Genomic DNA, 23,624 nt, shown 5'->3' with positions numbered 1-23,624 from the left:
AGATTATAACTTTACTACAGATCAAAGGGTTTTTAGTAATAGATAAATCCGTTATAAATCTCTCAGTGAATGTAGATCAGTCGTCAGTAGTTAATTGGTGAAGGTTCATCGGTGACCATAGCTGAAAGTCTATTATTATATATTAGTGTTTGACATCTATGTGTGTGAAACCTAAATATTTTTCTCTTTAATGTACCGATCTTGACACAAAGAGGTTCCAAAATTCAGTTACACGCACAAGTAACTTAACATTAACCTAATCTTATTTGACAACACGTCTAAGTTCAAGATTATATATCACATTTACCAAACAATGTAGCTCGACCATGAGACTTTTTCAAATAACATACTTATCACAATGTGATCTTTAAATGAGATTTTAGATTTTAGAGGGCTAAAGTTGTACACGTGGTTATTCTTACTTCATTTTGGTATTTGTGAAAGGCCCGGAATGCGTTGGTTGTTAAAGAAATACTCATACATAGCTTGATCGAGGATATAAAAGCTATTGTGGGTTTATGTGGGTTTGGAATCGAGCGAAATTGAAAGATTCTATCAAAGAAGATTGGAGATGTCTGAGTTTGTTGGCCTTTTCAATGTCCGTATATTCAGGAACTAAAGACTTAAAATAGAAAGCCTAATTGGCTTTTATGTTGGATAGTTTACCACTTCACTACGGTTTATGGCAGGCTATGCAACGAAATCGACTTGGCTTTTATGTTGAATATTTCAGTTATATTCCCATCAACCAAATACTATCTGTGTGGGTGGTAGTTATCATTAGCCCAAAACCAAGCGCCTGGTATGATATTTGAAATGTAATCCTCCATCACAGGCGATTATTTAAAAAATGCTTGTTATTGTTGGACCTGATGACACTAAAGAATGCTGATTCAACCTAAAGGTTGTATGAAGCAATTGTTTGAAAACTGGTTGTTGGTCCTTTTTGGTCACCACATATTATTGACCTCTTATGCGGTTGGACAATTAGACCAATCCCAGTGCATACAATCTATACTTCCGATCATGTCGAGTAAATCATATACCCTTTCATGCACCTCGTAAATTTGTTGTAGGTCGTTCCAATTATGTAACATTCGTAAAATTTCGGATCGAAAACCCGGCCCGTTTAAAACTTTTATTATTATCAGGAATAATTTTATTTAATAAAATCAATAACTTATTGATCTTTTCGGTCATTGATTATTTATTTTCACTTCCGACACTCGGTGTCAGTATCGTTTAACTTTTAAAAGCATTTAACTATCAAAGAATTGCCAAACTAATCCCGTAACTAAACGTTGGATCTTCTTTGTACCCTTAGCCATAATAGAAGGACCAAACTGCAATTACCATTCAAAATTATAATAATAAAATAATATTTCCTTCTTCTTCATAAACCATCGGCCGACAACCATCAAACCATTCTTGGACCTCAATTTTCGGACATAATCAAGAAATTGATCTCATAGAATCGTTAATTACCAAAATCGCTTCACACCGACATATTAAACTTGGAAAACGAATAAAAAATCACAGCTAATTGACCTAAACGAATTGCGGCTTAACCGACCCCTAAAACGCTATATAAACACAACGTTAATTCAATTAAACCTGCACACTCAATCCACACAACCTTGCGAACCAAAACCTTAACTCAATTGCCCTATACGAAGCTGTTCCGACACAATTTGGGTCCGAGTCCAGGCCGCGACGTCCAGTTCATCATTTATCATCAATTCGTTAGTGTTTCTGGTAATTAATTCATTCACTCATGTCTTCTCTCGTCATTTAAAGAAAACCCTAAATCAATTGTAACTATTATTGATTAATTAAACCAATTCATAATGCTAGGGTTGAATTGGGGAAGAACAAGAACCGGGTTAGTCTGTTTATATGTTATCAGATCTGGTAAAACTCACAAACTAACACACCAGCATGGTGGCTGGTGTGTGAGAGATAAGAAACGGAAACCGGTCCAGGGGCGTGTTCGAACCCCCTGGACCAGTTTTTTCATATTTATGTTATTTTGCTTAAATCTTGGTTTTATTTTTATTATAATCCTAATATAATATTAAATAAACTTTAAGTTAACAAAACCGAACCTTAGGATGATTATTTCCCTTCATCTTGGCCCTAGTTTCACAACTTTCTTTTATATATATATATACCTTTATATAATGATTATATATATATTTTTATAATAAATATAGTTTAAGTGTTTTACCACTCGTTTAAATACACCGATCTAATAACTTATTCACATTCAAATAGTAAAGTGTTTATGATAATGAATCCACCTATTACGTAACATGTCATCAAAACTAGTATTTACTTTTCGACAAAATATATATATAAATATATAATGATTAATTATTTATAATTTATAAATATCATATCTTGGTTACATATTTTAATAACCATTAACGTTTACCAATACCAATGATAATAATAACAACAACAATAATAATTTTGAGCATAAAATTAATAAAGTTTAATAATAAACTTTTACTTAAAACAATCGAATCCCGAATTCGTTAAGTCTTGTTAATACTTCGCTTATATTTAATTAACATTACCCTTAACAATTAGGGCATCTTTGTTGACGTATCTCGAAGGCTTGAACGTGTTCTTCTTCACTTTTTATTATTATCTCATCCTCATTAATTCACCTATAAGGTAAGTAATTCACATCCCCTTTTTCCGTTTTATATTTTGGGGGCGTTATGCTTAAATCATTTTTCACTACAATTCCACTATTTGCGTTATGTGGTAATGCTCAATTAGTTATACGTGTAAATGTGACTATGTGTTTACTTTATGTTTTGGTGGTTGGTATCTCATCCTCATTAGTATGATCATACGCCGTCGGAGTAGCTCGTTATCCATGGGATTCGAGTGAAAAGAAAACTTTTATATTATTGTTATATTGTTGTTATGCTAGTTGTAGTATTTCATATTATTGCCAGGAATTGTCATTTTTATATTATATGTATTCAAAGACCGTGATTACTTGCTCAACTTTATGTTGACAAACTATGTATTTTCTCGCATGACGCAGGTAGCTATATTGGATGAAGAAACAAGGGATTAAAGAGTAGTTGGACCTTTAGATGCATGATGAATTAAAAACTATTTATTTCTTTTTATTAAATTGTTATGTTTATTTCTATGAGACAATGTTTATGCTTTTGCGTACTTGAATAATATGAATTTAATAATTTAGATATTGACACGTGGATTTATTTTAGTGTCTTTTGAGTTATGATACAATTATGTCGCGCCCCGGCATATTCCGCCGTAGGTTGGGGTGTGAGAAATTATGCCTTCTCTAATAACGTGGAGCGTATAACTTTATTATTCTTATATAAAATAATTAATTAAAAAACAATTTTAAAAAATAACAAGTGATATAATTTTTTTTAAAGTTAAATTATACCATAGCAGAACTACTCAAAGGTGTCTTGCGTTGCTTTAAGTACTTGTCGGTTATGTCGGTCATGTTTCTATAGGCGAGCACACGTATCGCTGAAGGACACTTTTGAATAGCGGTGAATCCTAGTGTCCCTCACGTGCTTGATTTTTGCTGAAAGTAATCAAACTGACACTCCAAATCTTCGGTAGTACGCAAAAATAAACGTTTAAACATCCGAAAGCGACACGTAAAAATCTTTAGGTTCTTGCATCTCAGCAGGCCATTGAATTAATCTGCCATCAAACGAGCGTTTGCGCCCAAACGGTTTCGTTCAATATAATCTCTTTTCAAGACCGAGCGTGTAGGAGAACGAAGAGATTTTATATACTTTGCCGTGGGCGTACATGCACTCGTAAGCGACTCTTCCTCCACCTCATCATCGACCATGTGTTGTTATTCGCAAAAAACCGGTTGTATTATCTGAAGAAGAGGGAGAATCCATATAAAGTTTGTAGAATTTGAGTAGAGAGTTTTATAAAAATGTAAGTTTTGATTGGGGATTAAATATAATCGTTCACCAATGATCAATTGACCATGTCTTCCCCTCCACACCATTTTGTACACAATGTGGCCACCAAAACAGTTCCCAAAACACACGGGGGACGTGTTCCCCGCATTTTGGGCCGTTTTCCTCTACAACTGGAGATAACTCGGAGACGCTTAAGAGTTTCGTATGATTGGGTTGGGCCAGCTGACAGTGACCTTTCGGCTTTTACCATTGGATCACCGGTAAAAAATACCTATATAATTCTCAGTTTGTTTGGCGATAAAAAAAGGCCCGTTTAAAGAAAATAAAAAATAAAAAAAAGCCCATTTAATAAGCCCTAGTTTGACCTTGAGAGACGGACGCCACCGCCTCCGGCAACATCGGTCAGTCGAGTTTCTGATTTTTGTCTCCGGTGGTTGAAGTTATGAATCTTTTGTTTTAATTACTTATTATTTCAATTTTTACTGTTTATGCATACTTAGTGATTATTATTTCTCAACTTGTATGCATTCATTCTTTTAGTTAGATAGATATAAACAATTCTTTCCACTCTGAAGTGATTTGATCAAAATTTGTTCAGGCCTTTTAGTCACAAACAATTATGCCCTATTTTATATTTGATTTGTGTGCTTGAAACTTTGAATTTTGTTTCATTTTTAATCCTCTTTCGTTTTCAGGTTGTAATTCATTTCATCCTGCAGTTGAGCACATGATTAAAGCATTTGCTCTTCCTAACAGAGTAAGCAGCCAATGCAATCTTTTAACTTATTCTATTACATTTATTTGCCAATGTTTGTATTATTTGCGAATGCAACATCTATATTTTATTCAAGAGATGAATATGTCACCTTCAATAGCTATGAGAAAAACATATATTTATATCTGTCTTTTGAAGAGAACCATGTTTTATGATAGCCCTCAAGATCATATCATTCAAATATTGGAGATTTCAAACGATTTAAAGGCTACAAATACGGTGCAAGGATGGAACTTTCTATTGCTCAACCAGACGATTGGCATCTTCATCTTCGTGATGGTGACCTTCTTGAAGCCGTTGTCTCTCACAGGTTAAATATTCTATTAATATTGTTGTTATTATTATTATTATTATTATTAATTTTTGTTATTATAATTTTCTGATATAATTATTATTTTGGGTTTGGATCTCTTCATAACTCCAAAACATTTAAGAACTTCAAGAACTCTTAACAACCAATCATTCTATATATTTGTTTATTTATTTATTTTAAATATTAATATTATCTGAGGGTAGTTTTATTATTTATTATATGTAATTTTGTGATTACACATATCTAATCACAAGTTCATATATGTGTAATAACCAATTTAAATATATATTATCATAAAGTTACATATAACAAATGACAAATTACCCTCAAATAATTTAAATATATAAAATCAATTGATAAAAGATTGATTGTTTCGACTTAAGGGTACTTAAAGTTCTATATTTATTTGAAAAACTGAAATGATCCGGATCCTTATTATTTGCTATTGTCTCTATCAGGTTATTTATGTATTATTTTCTAATGTGAGCTATAAATACTTTTGTAACTAAATACTAATAATTAAAATTTTCTGATAACTACATACATGCAGTGCAAAACAATTTGGAAGGGCAATAATCATGCCAAATTTGAGACCACCCGTAACAACCACTGCTGCTGCAGTGGCCTATCGCGACTCCATCATGAAAGCATTGCATGGCAACACTGATTTCACACCATTGATGACGCTATATTTAACCGATAAAACGAGTCCACATGAAATCAAACTAGCAAGTAAGATTTTATGCTCTTATTTGTGATTTTGGAAGTTATGTGAATTCGGCTCTTGAACGTGTCGTGTTGGCGGGTTGAAACTGACATGAACCCGAAAATTTTATATGAACCTGAACACGACTCATGTATTTGCGGGTCGTGTTGACTGAGATTCTTTTAGATATTAGAAACGGTTTTCTTAATATATGAACACTGCATATACAAATAGAAGTAAATGGATGAATTTAAGTGAGCCAATGCTCACAAACATAAATTAACGAACAATACATGTGTTCATGTTTGTTTGTTTTAATTAAACAAACATTCATGAACTTCCCGCCGAACAATTCACAGAATGTTCGGTTTGTTTACAGGAGAGAGCGGGGTTGTGTATGGTGTAAAACTGTACCCCGCAGGCGCCACTACAAATTCTCAAGACGGTGTAACTGATCTGTTCGGGAAATGTTTACCTGTTTTGGAAGAAATGGTTAATCATAATATGCCCCTTTTGGTACTCTCATTTTCTACATCTTTAACTGTCCAATATTACGCGATTTGTAATTAATTTTTAAAACTTATATTATTAATTATTCTGGTAATGTTGATTGTATGGCAAGGTTCATGGGGAAGTCACGGATCCCGAGATCGACATATTTGATCGTGAAAGGGTATTCATTGATCAGACTCTAAAACCGTTGATTCAAAAGTTGCCAAAATTGAAAGTTGTGATGGAGCATGTTACTACGATGGATGCTGTTAAGTTTGTTGAGTCTTGTGAGGAAGGTACTCTGTTTTGATTTGTTTTAAGTTGGTTAGTTTTATGGGCATGGCCCATTTTGACCTGTTTTATAATTTGAGTCACCCGTAGGGTGTAAACGAGCTGAGTTGCTCATGAGCTACTCAAGATCGGCTCGCTAAAAGCTCGGATCGAGCTGAGGCTAATAGAGGTTGAGTCTAAAAATAAGCTTGTTTAATAAACGAGCCAGAGCCTGAGCTTTACTTGTTGAGCTCTAGCTGGCTTGTGAGCCTAAGCAAGCCTATTATTTGTAGAATTATTATTTTATATATTTGTTATATATTTGTATAATAGTTATTACATATCAAATTATGAGAAAAGTAACTAAATAATATGTATTATGCTATATATAAATTATAATTGAAATATATATAAAAAAATAGTTAAAATGTATATAAGTTAATTAATAAATAGTAAATGAGCCGAGCTTGAGCTTGAAATCTACTTACTAGCTGAGCTCAAGCTTATAGAGCGCCATAGTCAATACAAGTAGAGTTCGGGCTGCGTTGTGAGCCTAAACGGGCCTATTATTTAGATATTATTTGTTTAATATACATCTATATAATTACTTATTTTTATATATTAAATTATGATAAAATTAACTAAATAATGTGTGTGTGTATATTATAGTTAAAATATATTTGAAATTTAATTAAAATGTTTATAAATTAATTTATTAATAATGAACGAGCTGAGCCGGAGCCGAGTTTGAGCTTGAAAAACCACTTATGAGTCGAGCTTGAGCTCAATCTCTATCAAGTTTACACCACTGACCCATATCAACCAATTTTTTTAAGAACAGGTCATGATCGCCAGTTGTACCTTTATAACATGAATTTATGGTGTTTAGGTTGTGTTGCTGCTACGGTCACCCCACAGCATCTTCTTTTGAATAGAACCTCACTTTTTCAAGGAGGATTGCAGCCACATAATTATTGCCTTCCAGTACTCAAGAGGGAAACTCACAGTATGTATTTCTATAGGCTTAGGATCCTCCCACACCACCTTGGATCTTCACACACCTGTTTTTTTCCAATACGGCTCGTATAGGGCTATGCGGTCGTATAGCACCTGAATCATGTCAGTTTGTGTCGGAGCTTGTCGGTCATTGTTTGTAGTGCCTCGTATAGCCCTATACGGGCCGTATAGCCCTACACGGCCCGTATAGGGCTATACGGGCGTATAGACAAGTTTTTAGACACAATTTTAAATAGGGGCATTTACATATTTCCCCAAACCATGCTTAAAGAGCATTGTACATTTTGCATTAAAAACTTGTACTTTGGGGAAATATGTAATTTTATAAGGTTAGGAAGGGAAAATATGTAAAAATCCCTTTTAAATATTAATACATTAATACCATATAGATCTATACGGGCCGTATAGTCCTATACGGGCGTATAGACAATTTTTTAGACACAATTTTAAATATTAATATGTTAATATCTTACATTTTAATGTATTAAGTACATAACGTACTTGGCTAAATATGATATTTTAGAATAGAATAAATTGTCTATTAACATTTAAATAACATACTCGGCTAAATAATTTGTAGTTTTACCCTAAGAACATTCGTTTAAGATTATATTATGTTACATTTTATAATAGTCTATACATAATAATCAATCAATGATTAAGCAAACAAGAAAACATATGGCCAAAACATACTGATAAACATCTGGTTCACATACATAAAAATAAAAGTGCACCCCAAACAAGCAAAAGTTTTCTGCACGATCGTATAGCCCTATACGACCGTATAGGTTTTATGGTGTGTCATCTAGCAATACGAGCCATTTAACACCTATACGGCTCGTATAGGTTGAAAAAAGCTGTTTTATTGGTCCCCTTGTCAGTCATGCGTAGGCTATTCGTATAGGCCTATACGAGCCGTATAGGCATATGGGGATGGTGTATGAGGATCACATCCCTTTCTATATTCTAACTCGAAGTATTATCATTATTGCTATTGTTGTCATCTATCTGTATCATTATTATTATTATTACTGTTATTATTATTAACGCAGGGCAGGCTATTGTTGCTGCAGTAACAAGTGGGAATAGAAGGTTTTTCCTAGGAACAGACAGTGCACCGCATGACAGGCAACGAAAAGAATGTGCGTGTGGATGTGCTGGTGTATTTAACGCTCCCGTTGCGTTGTCTGTTTATGCCAAGGTCTTTGAAGAGGTATATAAAGTTATATTATTTCAATAATTATTTAATCATTTAACAAAAAATATTTTGGAGGGTTTATGTATTAAAAGTGTACTTTAGGTGGGTTTCATCTCAGTCCATTTGACCTGTTGTCTTTTTAGCAAATTATTTCTTAATTTACTCCTTTGACCCGTTAGAGATAAAACGTAGAGGTGTCAATCGTGTTTGGGTTGCAAGATTTTAAGTGTGTTAAAAGCACGCACATGCTTGATATCTTGCAAACCGAACACGACATGTTTAACTCGTTTATCTAAACATGTTAAACAGATTGGCAGGCTGACGATTGATAACCAAGGTGTATATGTATGTGTTAATCGAGTTGTGGGCTATAAAATCGGGTTAAACGGTTTAATGGGTTGGCCTGTTTTACTAAACAGGTCATCCCAGAGCAGGACTTGTTTTTTAAACGGGCTACATATGACAACCCAAGACCTTATTAGCGGTTCCTTTTTCATGTTTGATAGATATATAATAATAAATTTGTCTTGTAATATTTTGTTTTAGGCTGGCGCATTGGACAAACTTGAGGCGTTTACGAGCTTTAACGGGCCAGACTTTTATGGTCTTCCAAGAAACACACGAAAAATCACGTTGAAAAAGTCAACATGGAAGGTTCCGGAAGCATACTCATATGCTTCTGGAAGTATAGTTCCAATGTCTGCTGGTGAATCCCTTGATTGGCTTCCATACTTACCTTCTTAACTCAAGTCACATTTACCTTCTTTTTCCAAAAGCCTATAATAAGCTGCTGTCATTTTATTCCAACTATTGCGAAGCCCGTTAACGATCCTGCAGGACCTTTCTTTTCTTAAAGACCGATCGCGAGTTATGTTCTTTCTATGTATAAGTTACTGTATTGGTTTCTGATCTTCTGTACACTAGAGGTGAACCAAGATTGAATTTTGTAAGTTTAGAGATTAACATAAGGTAAGAATGAATAAAAAGTAACTGGATTGTGTTTTTGGTATATTTCAATTTCGTCGTATTCCATAAATATTTGGTTAAACGACCTGTTCAATTTCAAAGTCACAAAAACTGGCTACTTCTGTTTACCCATAACGTAAAGAAAGACGACCGTAGTTTCAACTTTCAAGAAATGGTTCACCACCTGCTATTTTGTTTACATACTTTTCGAACGATAAATTAACATACTCTAAAAATATCAACCCGTTCAAAATAAAATTGTTAACCGCATATAATTTGTCACTTCGCATGATTCACCCATTGTTGATGGTTTTAGTAGACACTACCATTAAAAACGTAAATATGTATTACCATACATTAAAATAGCTTTTAGTTTCATAAATTTAATTCATAAATGGTAACTAAATTAAGAGTATCGGATGCATCAAGAGCTTATGAGCGATTAGATCACGAATGTAGCCATGCTAACCGAACAAAATCATCGTGATACAGTAGCGAAACATAGAACAAGAAGCAGTCGGGAATGATCCCCAAATGTCGTCAAACATGGTACGAGTTAACAGTGTAGGAAATGGTAATTTAGTATATTTCGAGACGTGGGATGCATTACAACTGTTACTATTAGAAGATTTATTAGAATCACGAAGAAAGGAAAATGTGCCATTTATCGACAGAAAATGACCGTCAGTGATACTCATTTGTTTAGTAATGTCACCGATATGGCCTTTTCTTATAAGAGGCCACTTACTTTTTATAGTTTTCCTAGCAACCTAACAATGTTCTTTTATGCTGAAGTTATTAACCTCTTTGTGAAATTGCTTTCAAAATCGCAAACAAAAACGATGTTAAGCAAAATTCTCCGACCTACAATTTTCAAAATTATTCGTCAGGGAATAAACAATCAAAACAATCAAAACAATCTATCGGAAATAACACACAATTTTATTCTCTTTCGACCGGGAATAAACAATCAAAACTCTATACACATATGAAAACTAAACTTATTATATCCGATCTTAGTATGTTAGAAAAACTAAACTTATTTTGTAGCATCAGTAAGTTGTATACTATCATTCTTTAATTGACTTCTTACGTAATAACCAATTGCAGATTCTATGACTAATATTAAAGTTTTATACCGTTTAATATTTATTAAATAATGAACTAAACCTATTAAAAATCGCATTATATGTTTCGCTCCTTAAGAAGACCCGTATTTCAGGGTAATGCATATGAATTATCAAACATTCAAAGTTTGAAACCAAAAAGAATTATGCGTCTCAAGTCATTTCCGTTTGTTCGGTCCCTTAATTTATGCATTTAGCTTATCACTTTCCATGACAACCAATACATACATAAAAGTCTTACAGTTAAAAACTGTTTTGAAGTGTTAAAAAACTTTTGGTTCATAAAACTACTGTTTTTGGCCCATCCCACATCGGTGGCAAGAAGAAACAAAGTACTATTTTTAAAACGCATTTTGGGGAAGGATACCGACGGGCTCAGTGACGAGGGCCTGTGACCCATGTGGGGGCATTAAGGTCATACGAAGGGATAGGAACCAGGAGCCGTTTTGGTGGCTAGCCACTGGTGGGGAATGTCCTTTAGGTATAAGGTGTATGCGCTCTGAGGTTCGGACTAGTGCAAAGACCAGATTAGGCCTTCACTAGGAGTAGGACCAGCCAAGGGTTGGCTAGGTGGTTTCAGCAAATAAGTGAATAACCCTTTTATTATAATTATATTACCTTGCATTTTTTTTTTCATATTTTAAACGTAAACATTGAAAATTAAAAAGTTCGTTTTACATATGATTACACTAAATTTTCAGTACTCGTATTGCAAAATAAGGAACGCAAAAGAAATTTAAAAACAGGTTGTACCAAATAATAAACAAACTCCATAAACTTGGAGAGTAACAGTAACTGTTTCGGGTCAGTTACCGAACACGCTCCGCCCTATTTAACTAATTTAGAAATTTAAATGTAACGACAAGTGCAAAACAAGAAATAACTTACAGAAAGTATGCTACAAATAAAGTTTTCAAGTATCAATGACAAAACTTGACCTCAAAATGAACCTGATTTACTCACAAAAGGTATAATTGTGAAACTCTAAGTGTAAGCTTCTTAAATGTAAAAACTACTCTTGACCTCAAAATCAATCTAATCTACATTAATACCATTGGAAGTTTTCTTTCAATGATAAAACTACCTTGACCTCAAATTGAACCTAATTTATTCACAAAAGGTATTATGAAAATGTAGGTGTTATTCAATGAAATAACTACCCTTGGCCTCAAAACTGTTTACAATAGTACCACCTTCTGGAACTTCTCTTTCATTGACAAAACTACCTTTGAGTTTGACCTTTCTATTAACTCAAAGTTACGGTAATTTACACATACACAGAGAACTTAGTTCAGTACATGTAATTTGTGTGTCCGATACAACAAATACGAATTAAGTTCGTATTCGATTCGAATTCGAGTTTCAAATACGAATCGAATTTCGAATATGGCATATAATACGAATACGAATCGAATAATTCAACTTTTATTCGAATACGAATAGTAGCAAAAAAATAAATTATTTGGATTATTCAATTCCATTAACTTGAAAATTCGTTATTCGTTTCGATGAACAACCCTAGTTACGGATCTTGGGTTTTCATTTCATCATCCGGAGATAAAAAGTGAATCAAAACTAACAATCATCCCAACAGAACCTACTCATCAAATGATCAAATGAAGAAAAAAATATGCATTGCCATTTGTACTTTCTAAAATTTTATTCTATCTCACTTCACATTTAATTAAATGAATAGGTAAAATTCAAAACCAAAACTGTTTCACTCCTCTTTAGATACTCTATATTTTATAACATGAACTAGATAACTCATACATGATTTTTTTTCTTAAAAAAACCCAACGAATATGTAAATATTATTTAGATACTCTACTTTATTATAATTCTTTGAATGGCTATAAATGAATAATAATAATAATAATAATTAAAGCACCAAAAAATGTAAATATGTTGAAACGCGTCATGAATGTAAGTTGATCGGATGATTTTGAAAAACATCTTGTAGATAACAACAAACGCATTGGTCATTTCAACATGAACGTTTATAATTATAATTTATAGTGAACATGTATTATCTTAATTTCGAGGAAAAATGAAAACTTAATTAAAATTAGATAGTGGTCGAGTTCTCGAAACAAGTTTTGATTGCAAACTAGGAACTATACTTTATATGCTCAGGTTATTTATTAATTATTGTTTTTACAACAACACTTGCTTAGGTTTCGAATTAATTTTTAACCAAAGAAAAATTAATGATAGGTTATTAAAATATTAAAATAAAGAAGTTATTGAACTAACATGTGACTTTTTTTTTTTAAATAGAGGTATTAAAAATTTGTAGGCCAAAAGCCCTAGCTTTACTTGTAATTCATTTGGGCCGGCCCTGCTTAACACATCTTTCAAAGATGCATAATACGTGAAAATTAAAACTATAAGCAGAATATTTTTGCTACCACCGGTATGTGAAGGCCCCATTTCTGTATATACATTTATGGCAATTTGATCGGTTGTTTTTGCTCGCCTCACTCGCTTATTATAGTTAATGTGATTAATATCTGCTGTCATGGGAGACAAACCAGAAAATGCCCGGAACCATTTGCGCACATGGTGTGATGCAGCATCTATGCTTGAGCACACTAGCTGGAATTAAATCTCATGAAAAAAGATATTTTAGGAATAAAATTTACATCATATTATGCTTACACCAATAATACATGCTAGCATGCATGGTTCCTCCTCTTTTCAATTCTATTGGCTAGCCTTACCAGCCTGTCGTTTCACTTGGAACATGCATGCATGTATATTGCTTTCAACATCTTGAGGTTTACAGTTTACCAATAATTAGTAAGCTTAAGTGGTTATTCTGTTTCCTGAATGTTGATGTGACCATATGGAATGAGGCTGTACCTCAACTCAGGGTGCTTAGCCAGGGCAGGCATATTTGAAGGTGCCCCTTTAACTTTGTTCCTGTAGCCTTTTACTATCTAGGCATCCCACATCATTGTTGAATTCTTTACATCTTTAGGTGGTTTAAAGGAATTTTAAATGGTCAATCAGTTTTTAATCAAAAATAGGTACCCGCTTGTAGGAATTTTAAAATGGGAGCGATTTTCGACACATGACGCCACGCCAGCAGATGGGCGATTTTCATTTTAGGGGTGTAGCGGTGTTGTAGCCCCCTTTTTGTTATATTATTATTATTTTTAACATGCACACAACACACAGTCGATAAATCCATGTCGGCCTCCTGTCGCTCCACATAAAGCTGGGGGGGGGGGTGTTGCCGCCGAACATCGCCCAAAAATGTCAAGTTGTCGCCCCACTACACTTGGACTTTAACCATTTTTTCATATATTGTAGTACTTCGAATGTACTGTTTGTTTTTCCTTGTAAAAGTGATTTACGTACAATATTTTACACGTAAACTATTAACATATTTTCCTTGTAAAAGTGATTTACGTACAATATTTTACACGTAAACTATTAACATACTTTCTGTGATAAATTTGAAAATCACGTAATCCTTAAACCATTTTTTAAGATATTTTATCTTTTAAACCATTTTTATTTAAACCATTTTTTAATAACGATCGGACGGTAGTGGTTTTAGTTTTATATTTTATTTTGAGTTACGCCATCCTTGCTCAAGTATTAAAATATTTAAAGAATATTATTTTTAATAAAAATATACGAGTGTTAAATCAATATATAATAAAAAACTGGGAACATATAAAATAATTTGTATAAGAATAATATCTTTTGAAAGTTATAAACAAATGATTTTTATCGCTTTTATTATGTTTTTTCATGTTTTAAGCAAATCCTAATTTTGAGATCAGTTGTTTTTCAATTTTTAACATGCTAAGAGACTTTTATGAAAATAAATAAAAAAAACACATATGTTATTTTTTATGTTTAAAATATTGCTAAGAGACTTTTATGAGAAAATAATAATTTTATCTACACAAACTTGTTACAAGAAAAAATAGAAAATGTGTTTGTTTTTCTTCTTTTATATTTTCCTTACGTTAAGATATACTAAGAATCATTTTATAGTGTACTATGTGTAAGGAAAACAAAGCTTTCAAATCACTTTTTACTATTCTAATAATAAAAAATAATGATACTTAGATGTCTTAACAATATTTAATCATATCCTAAATTTATTTCTTAATTTTATAATCTCTTATTTCATTCATCCTAGCTAGTTATCAATGGGTCATGGATCAAACCTATTTTGACAAAGGTTTATAACTTAAAGAATTATGAGGAAAATTAGGATATAAGTGTAAACCTAAATATATTCACTTAGTCATTTGTTTATTTCATCTAGCTCTAACTCTGATTTAAGACATGAGATTTGTCAATGCTTAAATTAATAAAATAAATTAATAAAATAAATTAATAAAACTTGTTACAAGAAATGCGTATCTAATAAATTTTAAAACAATTCGTATCTGATAAATTAATAAGTGTAAACCTAAATATATTCATTTTAATTTTATCATTTGTTTATTTCATCTAGCTCTAACTCCGTTTATTAGATACGCATTTATAAACAAAAATGTTGATTATGTTTATAGTCCTTATAATACGAAATAGTACTTGTGATAAAATTACAAATATTGTATATAAAGAGATTTTTTCGAATTTGTAAAATAGAGATTCTAGACTTCTTATTGTTTGTATTATATATTGTATTTCTTTTTACTTTAATTTTGTGTCTTTATTTCAAATAACGGATCTTATTAATTTTTATCATTTGACAAATCGCATGTAATACACGAGTTCAAAAGCTACTTTGTTTATAAATGCGCATCTAATAAATTTTAGTAATTGGCAATATAGTATATGAGGATAGATAAAACGTTGGCATGCATGCTAGTGACGTATATGCAACTTTGAAATTGGACAAAATAGTTTGAAGAAATCTTTGAATTGATTGTGGTCACATAAACAACAAAATAATACGAAATATAGAGAACTGTTGGTTATTAAGAAGCTAATTCTTGGTGCAACTTTGAAATCGAACTCATCGTCCGCGCCTAAACCAAACCCGTTGCCTCCTCCTTTATTTCCGCCTAAATTTTGATAACTTTTATATAAGTTTAAATACTGATTTTCATATTATTATATTTAACTTTACTCATAATTTGTTTTTCTTTAATAACTTTTAATATATAAAGTTTTATAAGAGTTCAAATATACCACTAAGATCTTATTTGTATCTACATTCCGACATAAATTTTGTTCAAAACCGAGTGACCGAGTCAGGTCAAGTGTTATTGAACGTTTCGATATAAATTTGACCTGACTCAATTTTGAGTAAAATTTATGTCGGCAAATAGATAAAAATAAGTATGTCTCAACGGTATATTGAAAATTTTGTAAAATTTTATTTTTAAAAGCTATAAAAGAAAAAACTAAGTATCATTAAAATTAATTATAATAATTAAATATTGAAAAAAGAATTAACTAAGTTTGGTTCAAAAGTTGTCGTCCAAGAGGAATTTCGTTCAAAACTTGTTGACCAAGACGAATTTCGTTCAAAACTCGTCGACCAAGACGAATTTCGTTCAAAACTAATCGGTGAAGACGGATTTGGAACAAGTGCCTGGTTTTGATTGGCTCAAAACAAAACTTGTCGACAAAGACGAATTTGGTTCAAAACTTGTCTCTGCCAACGACTTTTGTATGCCTATTATGGGAATGTACAAAAATATTTTGAGGATATCTCTCCTCAAATGAGCTACTTTGAGAATTTAACTTATCGTATTGTGTTTAGCAGGCATGAAAAGGCGCAAGGACATACACATGACAAAAATACCTCCCGTTACAAAATTTAAAAAATACCAAAATAAAAAATGATAATTACGGTGAAATGAGTAATGAAATGATAAAATATCGCAGGGTGTGAAGCAATGGTTTTTGAAATGCTCTATACCCAAAGTGACTCAAAGGTTGGGTTTACACGTAAATGTAGTTCATAAACTTCAAATTTTATCATAAAAGCAACGAAAACATTATTATAAAGTTAAAATTCAAATCGAACATAAACTAAAGCAAAATAAACATTGTTTTTAAACATAATTGAATGAGAAATAGATCAAATTGTAATTACAAGGTTTTAATCAAACTATATACGAGGCAACATATCTCCTTTTTTGTTTCTTGCTTTTCTTGCCAGACAATTTTCGAGCCCCTTACCGTGTCGTATAATTTTCAGCTTCCCGTTTGTAATCGTAAATTGATGAGGTAAATGTGGGCCTTTCCTCACTTCTGGATATGCACTATGGATGGCTCTCAATCGATCTTCAAGTGGCCTCCAATCTTCTTCTCGTAGCGATCGTGAACGTATCAGTTCTGATACTACTTATTAAACTTTCTGTATTAATCATTTAGATCCTTCAAGTTTGTATTAATGCACCAAGTTTTATAATACATGCATTCGAAGTGGTATCAATGAATCGACATGACGATTCAAGCACACACTAATCAAACAGTGTTTACATATCCGTAATCCTAATTAATCAAATTAAACAGGGTTGAATTACAATATTACAATTCTGCCCATGCTACATATTTATAATAATGTAAAATACTAATACTAAGGGATTGTTTAGCAAGTGCTGAGCCATTAATTGCTGAACCAGTCAGACGTCTGAATAATTAAGAGTGTCTGAATGATTATGTGCTGAACGAGTAAGTGTTGTTTGGTTGGACATCTGAATAACTATGCAGAATCACTATTTTACCTCTCAGAACAATTAGCAAACAAACAGTTTGAACAAGCAATTTATCAAATATGTTTAACCAAATTGAACCAAAGTACAAAAACAAAATACATATTCAATATGACTACTTTGAATGCTTAAAACTATATGAAGAAGAACAATACAATATTTTTAATTAAATTATAGACATTGAAGAATCATACTTTATGTAGAGCAACTAGACAATACTTTATGAAAAATAACTATACGATATTTTCAATTAAATGACAGGATGCTGGTTATTATAATCAAGGAAGCCTTGCAATAGCTCAATTTCATCTGTCTGGACGTTGAAATAACCGCCAAGACCGTCTAAGGGCACAATATTCCTTTGTTCGAAACAATATTAGATCTAGGGAGGGGAGAGACATTAATAGTAGCCTTAGTTATTGCTTCCAGTGGTGTAGCGGTGACAATGGAATGGACTCCAGCGACGGATGACGTGGAATCATCTTCTTCTTTCATCTTAGGTGTCGTCATCTTCTCTGCGGGGGTAGACGGTGGTGAGGTGACGTGCCATTAAATTATCTAGGGTTGGGTGGGTAAGAAAGAGAGGTGGGGGTGGAGTTGGCCGAGGGTAGTAAAGGGCTGAGGGCAGTAAGGTCTCATTTTCATTTAGAGATGATTTTTTACTGAATGGGTAAGATACCCCTTCAGCCATTAAGATGTGAATTTTAGATGAAACAAACACTCTTATGTCTGACTGATTCAGACTTGAACCATTAAGAGGCTCATTCAGACTCAACCAAGCAGCCCCTAAGACAATTATCCTGAGTTAAAAAATGATTAAATTATTCAATAATAACTACTAAAATTGAGTGCTTGCCCACTTTACCAAAATGGAGTTCTTCAATTCTTCAAATACATACTCCTCATTCTCATCCACTATGATAGTGAGATGTATCATGTATTTCTCATCTTGAGAATGAAATTACTTTTCTCTCCTTTCCAAGATTGACATTTATATTCGAATTTGTATTCTTGACCTATATGAGAGTTACATGAGCATGAAAAAATTTATGGTTGACTAGTAATAATATATCTTTAATCTGCATCTTCTTCAAAACAAGTAAATTTCTTGAAGCATTTGGACGTTACATATGGATGTATACAAAATGAGCAATATTCAGTACCTGTGATGCACTAACAGATGAGGACTTCTCTATAAGAATCGTTGGCTGGTTATGATTGGTCATGCATGCATATCTTTCTTTTCTTGAGGTGAATATTATAAAATTCGCATTATAACCTTACTGCGATTCTTAAGCTATTAATCGTCGTCGGCCGGCCAGAATAATGAAATAGAACCTTTTATTCCCTATAGATTCTGTTAGAATGTGACTGCATTTAAAGTTTCTAATGCCAATTAATTCTTGCTATGTTCTTGGTGAACATAATAGTAATATCCATTAATCGGACTGGAATACCACAGTTTGGTGGAAAAGGTAGATTAAGTAGATCATTTAATAAATGTAAATGTTTTTTTTTTTTTTTTGAATGGAAAAAAATGTAATTGCTAAGAGTGAGTTGCTTGAGTTTCTATTATTATTGTTTTGGCGTAGCCAGCCAATAGTTTTGGTATGAGAAATTCCCTAGATTGACTTTAAGATCATTGAATAAATTATTTCCTGAAAATATTGCCTCCATCAATTAGAGACTTGTATACTTCATAAAGAATATATCCCCACTTTTCCACCTAGCTCGATCTCATCACCCAAACCATATTATTGTTTTAATATAAGATTTTTGGCATTTCAAACTTTCGTTGTTAGGACTTTGCAATCAATGTTTTTCAAACTTTTTTCATAAAAAAAAAGTGAAAGATTTATAGCATTTCAATTTTAATCACAAAACTATTACACTTTTACAAATTACACAAAACTCTTAGCCGTTAAACTTTGGCCACAAAGCTGTAAGACCTTTGCAAATTTGTTACAAAAAACTTTCATTTTTTCCCGGCACTTTTCCAGTTTCAACTTTGGTCGCAAAATATTTTTATAGTACCCTAACAAACTTAATTGATACCAACCGAGTTATTTAATTCCCATGTTCCGGCCGCAACGCGCCAGTTTAAAGCAACGAGAGAGAGAGAGAGAGGCCGGTGGGGGTGTGGGGTTTGGATCCTTTCGGTTTCCAGCGAGGACAGGTGTAGGCTTTGAGTTCATTCGCGAATCAAGTTTGAGTCACCGCAACGTACGTGATCACCAACTTATTATTATTATTATTATTATTATTATTATGTAGGAAGCAAACACATGAAAGGAATAAAACACGTTTAAATAAATTACAATGCAGGAAGCACATAACTCAATAAATTACAACTAATTTCAAGTAAACGAAAATACGAGGAGATGAAACAGAAAGTGTCTTGGCTGAGGATTCATATTAGACATGGGTCCGTTAACTAATTTCAAGTCACGAAAAGAACCCGTTTGCTTTATAGGGTACAACACCCGGAGCAGTGATACTGTCGGGGAAGACTCCGGCGCTCAGAGGCATACCTCGAAGATGAATAGTAAGAAAGAACAAGAGATTACTAGAATGAATTTTAGAGTATTGTGTGTATTCAGGTGTTTCTTTCAACTAGGAAGCACATAGTATATATAGTGAAAACAGATTTCTCAAGACTCAGCAAAATTAGAAATGAAAATGAATGTGCAATATACAGCTTCAATGCAAAATATTTAGTTTTAACAATTTGACTGAAACTGTTTGACTATTCCGTTTCAGCGTATTTATAGGTAAAGTAATCTAATGTTAGTATGTTACAATCGCGCGCACCACATAGGCTCACACGCCTCGTTTGCGCGACGCTTGCGCCATGCTAACGCTAAGACACACCATGTAGGTTGCTTGCACGTGACACTTTACATGTGGCCCACCACACATCCCCGAGTCCGCCACTGCACGGTACATAGTTTGGTATCAGTCAAGTGCACGCTACATCATACGCCATGTTACCAAAATCTTCACGCGCCACACAACATTCAGTCATTTTGTCTAGCACCCGCGCGCCAATAAGGTTTATGCAACACTGGTTCGCCAATTGGTGTGCCATGTGTATGGTCGACGTGCTAACCCAACCTATTGCATGGGTTAGAGACACCATCTTGTGCTCAGACATGGTGTACCAAGTTAAAAACACAAAGGCGACTTTCAGGAGGCTCACGATGATGTGAAGTGCGCCATCAAAGAGTGGCATTGCGCCAATCACCCACGCCACTAGTGTGGACGAGTGCGAGTTAAGGGTGTGAGCCCTTCAAGGTCGATCAAGTTATTGTGTGTTCTCCTTCTAAGGGAAACAAATTGTATGACATGGCTCACTTTTAATTAAAATAAAATAATCGCTAACGATACTCTCGTTAGTAATGAGAAATATAAGAGTACAATACCGTTTACAAAATCGAATAAAATGAATATAATATACAATTTTTTTATATTCAAAATATATAATATAATGCGTCTTCATCAGGTACTTCATGTAATAGCTTCGTGTTGTGTCTTCATCATATTGGTCATCGACTAAGCTCCTTGAATTGCATATTCATGAACGATCTTTTGTGTAGTCTTCAATGAAAGCTTGAAGTGTATCTTCTTGTATGATCATTTGCGAGCAAACTAATGTTGACGGTTGTGGCTGAGGCACGTGTTCAACACGCTTCCCTTAAAACAGATTTTGGGTCTCTACTAAAGAGTTCGTCTGTCTCCCAGGGTACAACAGCCGAAACAGTATGTACTGCCGGGAAAGGCTACGTGCCCGAGGTTACACCGGGTATATTGGTGTTCTTGAAAAGGAATCCTAAAGAATAAGATGGTGAAGGAATTGAGTAGAGAGTACTCCTCTCTAACCATATGGATTTTTTTTAAAGTGAACACAATTCAAGCACCATTCAATAAGGCACAAAGCCTACTAATGTATACAAGATTTTAAAGAAATCAAGTGTCTCACTTAATTAGTAACTTAATGCTATAATAAAAACTTATTAAGTGTCATCAAGCTACTATACTTAAGAGTTTCACCAAACCAAGAGTTTTATGTTATTATTACAATAATTAATTTCCATTCACCATTTCTAATTTTCCAACAATCCCCCACATGAATGGAGATTAATCAAAACACACACAAGATATCCAATGGAACCTCGACAGTTGAGTATTGCAGGATAGGTAGGTGTTAGCTTTGAACCTTCCGTTGTGAAGTATACTTAGTCTCCTAGCAGTTAGTAGACGCGATGTCCTTGAACAAACCCCCATTTGTGTAGACGACAATACGCTTCACACAATACTCTCCCTAGCCGAGCACATCCCCTCATTGTCGTGTCCATTATGGTCCTGGAACACTAGCCTGGTTCTGTGAAAGCTCTAGGAATTGCGCACCCCACAATTTCATTCGAAGCGACCCCACTTCTCTTTCACATAGGTGATTATCCATAAATCATTAAAAGCATTAAGGTTATAATGATTTACACAAATCATTAACCGTATATTATGCTTAGCCTCACAACATGTCAATGTTATTATAGGAATGGACTAGGAAGTAATTAGACGCCCTTTATAATTTAGGAGGATATATATATATTAGCTTATGTGTCAACTTATACATAAGTTATGCCCCCACAGTGACTACCTTTAGATATATAATTAGGTTGTCCTATTGAACTTAGATCTTGGGATCTCCAGTCAACTAAGTTAGGTTTTCCTTTATATACCCATTTTCATGGGTTTTAGTCTCATTCCACAACTTGATCTCTACTAAACTCTTAGGTTGTTGGATTCATAACATTATATTTGACTTTGTCTAGTCACTACAGATAACTCGCATAGTTGAGATCAATTGTCATGATGTGTTCTTAACTTATAAGTTAATTTTGCCTATTGTCAACTTTCGAAGACTATAACCACAGTGGCCACCTGAATCTGGTTATAAAATTTGTCTTTGTAAGATACATTTATAATTAAGGCAAACACATCTCCATTATGCACTACGACATTTTTGTCCTCCACTTAGTCATGTATTTGCATTGTTAGATTAAATTACGATAATCCTCATTGCTAAACCTTCCAAGTTCAAATGCAAGACATCTCCACATTTAAGTTTTATTGGATAACATCATCCAACTTTCGGATGGGGTAAAGAAAGGTTCTTCCTTCCTAAACAAGTATGAGAAATCATCTCAATTACCATTTCTATATACCTTAAAAGGGTTGTTTCTTATATGGCCAAGTATGAGAAATCATCTCAATTACCATTTCTATATACCCTAAAAGGGTTGTTTCTTAAATGGCTTCCCCCACATTTCTTGCATTTTGACATAGTTTGCTTAACTTTACTTATGACCATAAATCGGCATTCATGATTCGAACAAGACCACGTCTTTGTATCAATGAGTTCATTAATGCTTACTAACTAATAAAGTAAAACATGCTTAGTGTTAGCTTCCACCACTTGATAAAGTTTAAGCTAAATTTGTCATAAGGTTGTTAACAAACCATCACATGTCTAGAAGGATTATAAATCACCATCTAGAACATACCTAAAATGTTGAGGTCTTCTAACGATCCTCATAAGTTATATCATTTCCTTAGATTGAATGAAACCCCTCTATAAATTTGTCTATACACAAATTCATTCTTGTGTTGTGAATGTTTCACATTAATTAGTCTTCTCAAAGAACCATAATTAACAAGTACTAGTCTAGCATGCTTTAGGCTATAATACTTTAGCATGTGAACAGAAGATGCATTATTCTGATTCTTCACAGCCATTATAATCTCACTTTGAAACATTCAACCCAAAATTTTAGACAAAATTATGAGACTAGTTAACAAACTCTAAAACTTAGTATTTAAGAAAGTCTCACGAGTTATTTATTGTATGTAGCACATACATAACTTCATCATTCATTTAAGGAACATAACTTATTTTCCTTTTGTTACTAAAAGACTTCATCATTTACTTATATGGATTTAACATAAGTCTTAATCCAAATCATTTTGATGAATACATTCATCAAGATTAATGCCACTCGTCTATAATTACTATTATGTTGAGATAAAGTCATTGGATTAACACTCAAACTCTTGG

The 23,624-nt window shown here is 33.2% G+C and overlaps 1 protein-coding gene across 2 annotated transcripts; it reads left to right on the top strand.

Annotated features, from left to right (window-relative positions):
* Positions 1–4,602: 4,602 nt before the first annotated feature.
* LOC143591531 (dihydroorotase, mitochondrial-like) lies at positions 4,603–9,698 on the top strand. 2 transcript variants are annotated; one of them, XM_077071711.1, is made up of 8 exons: positions 4,603–4,701; positions 4,878–5,029; positions 5,583–5,764; positions 6,118–6,254; positions 6,361–6,526; positions 7,390–7,506; positions 8,570–8,730; positions 9,262–9,698. In XM_077071711.1, exons 1-8 carry the CDS (start codon positions 4,672–4,674, stop codon positions 9,457–9,459), a joined length of 1,143 nt encoding a protein of 380 aa, XP_076927826.1. In that variant the 5' UTR covers positions 4,603–4,671; the 3' UTR covers positions 9,460–9,698. The 2 variants fall into 2 exon arrangements, with proteins under 2 accessions (XP_076927826.1, XP_076927827.1); XM_077071712.1 differs by having other exon boundaries at positions 4,685–4,701; positions 4,886–5,029.
* Positions 9,699–23,624: the final 13,926 nt, after the last annotated feature.

The sequence above is a fragment of the Bidens hawaiensis genome, unplaced genomic scaffold, assembly GCF_021521415.1.
Source record: "Bidens hawaiensis isolate Kalapana, Puna unplaced genomic scaffold, B.hawaiensis_p1.1 tig00039879_1, whole genome shotgun sequence".
NCBI lineage: Eukaryota > Viridiplantae > Streptophyta > Magnoliopsida > Asterales > Asteraceae > Bidens > Bidens hawaiensis.
Note: the sequence above shows the minus strand (reverse complement) of the source record. Positions and strands in the feature narration are given on the sequence as shown.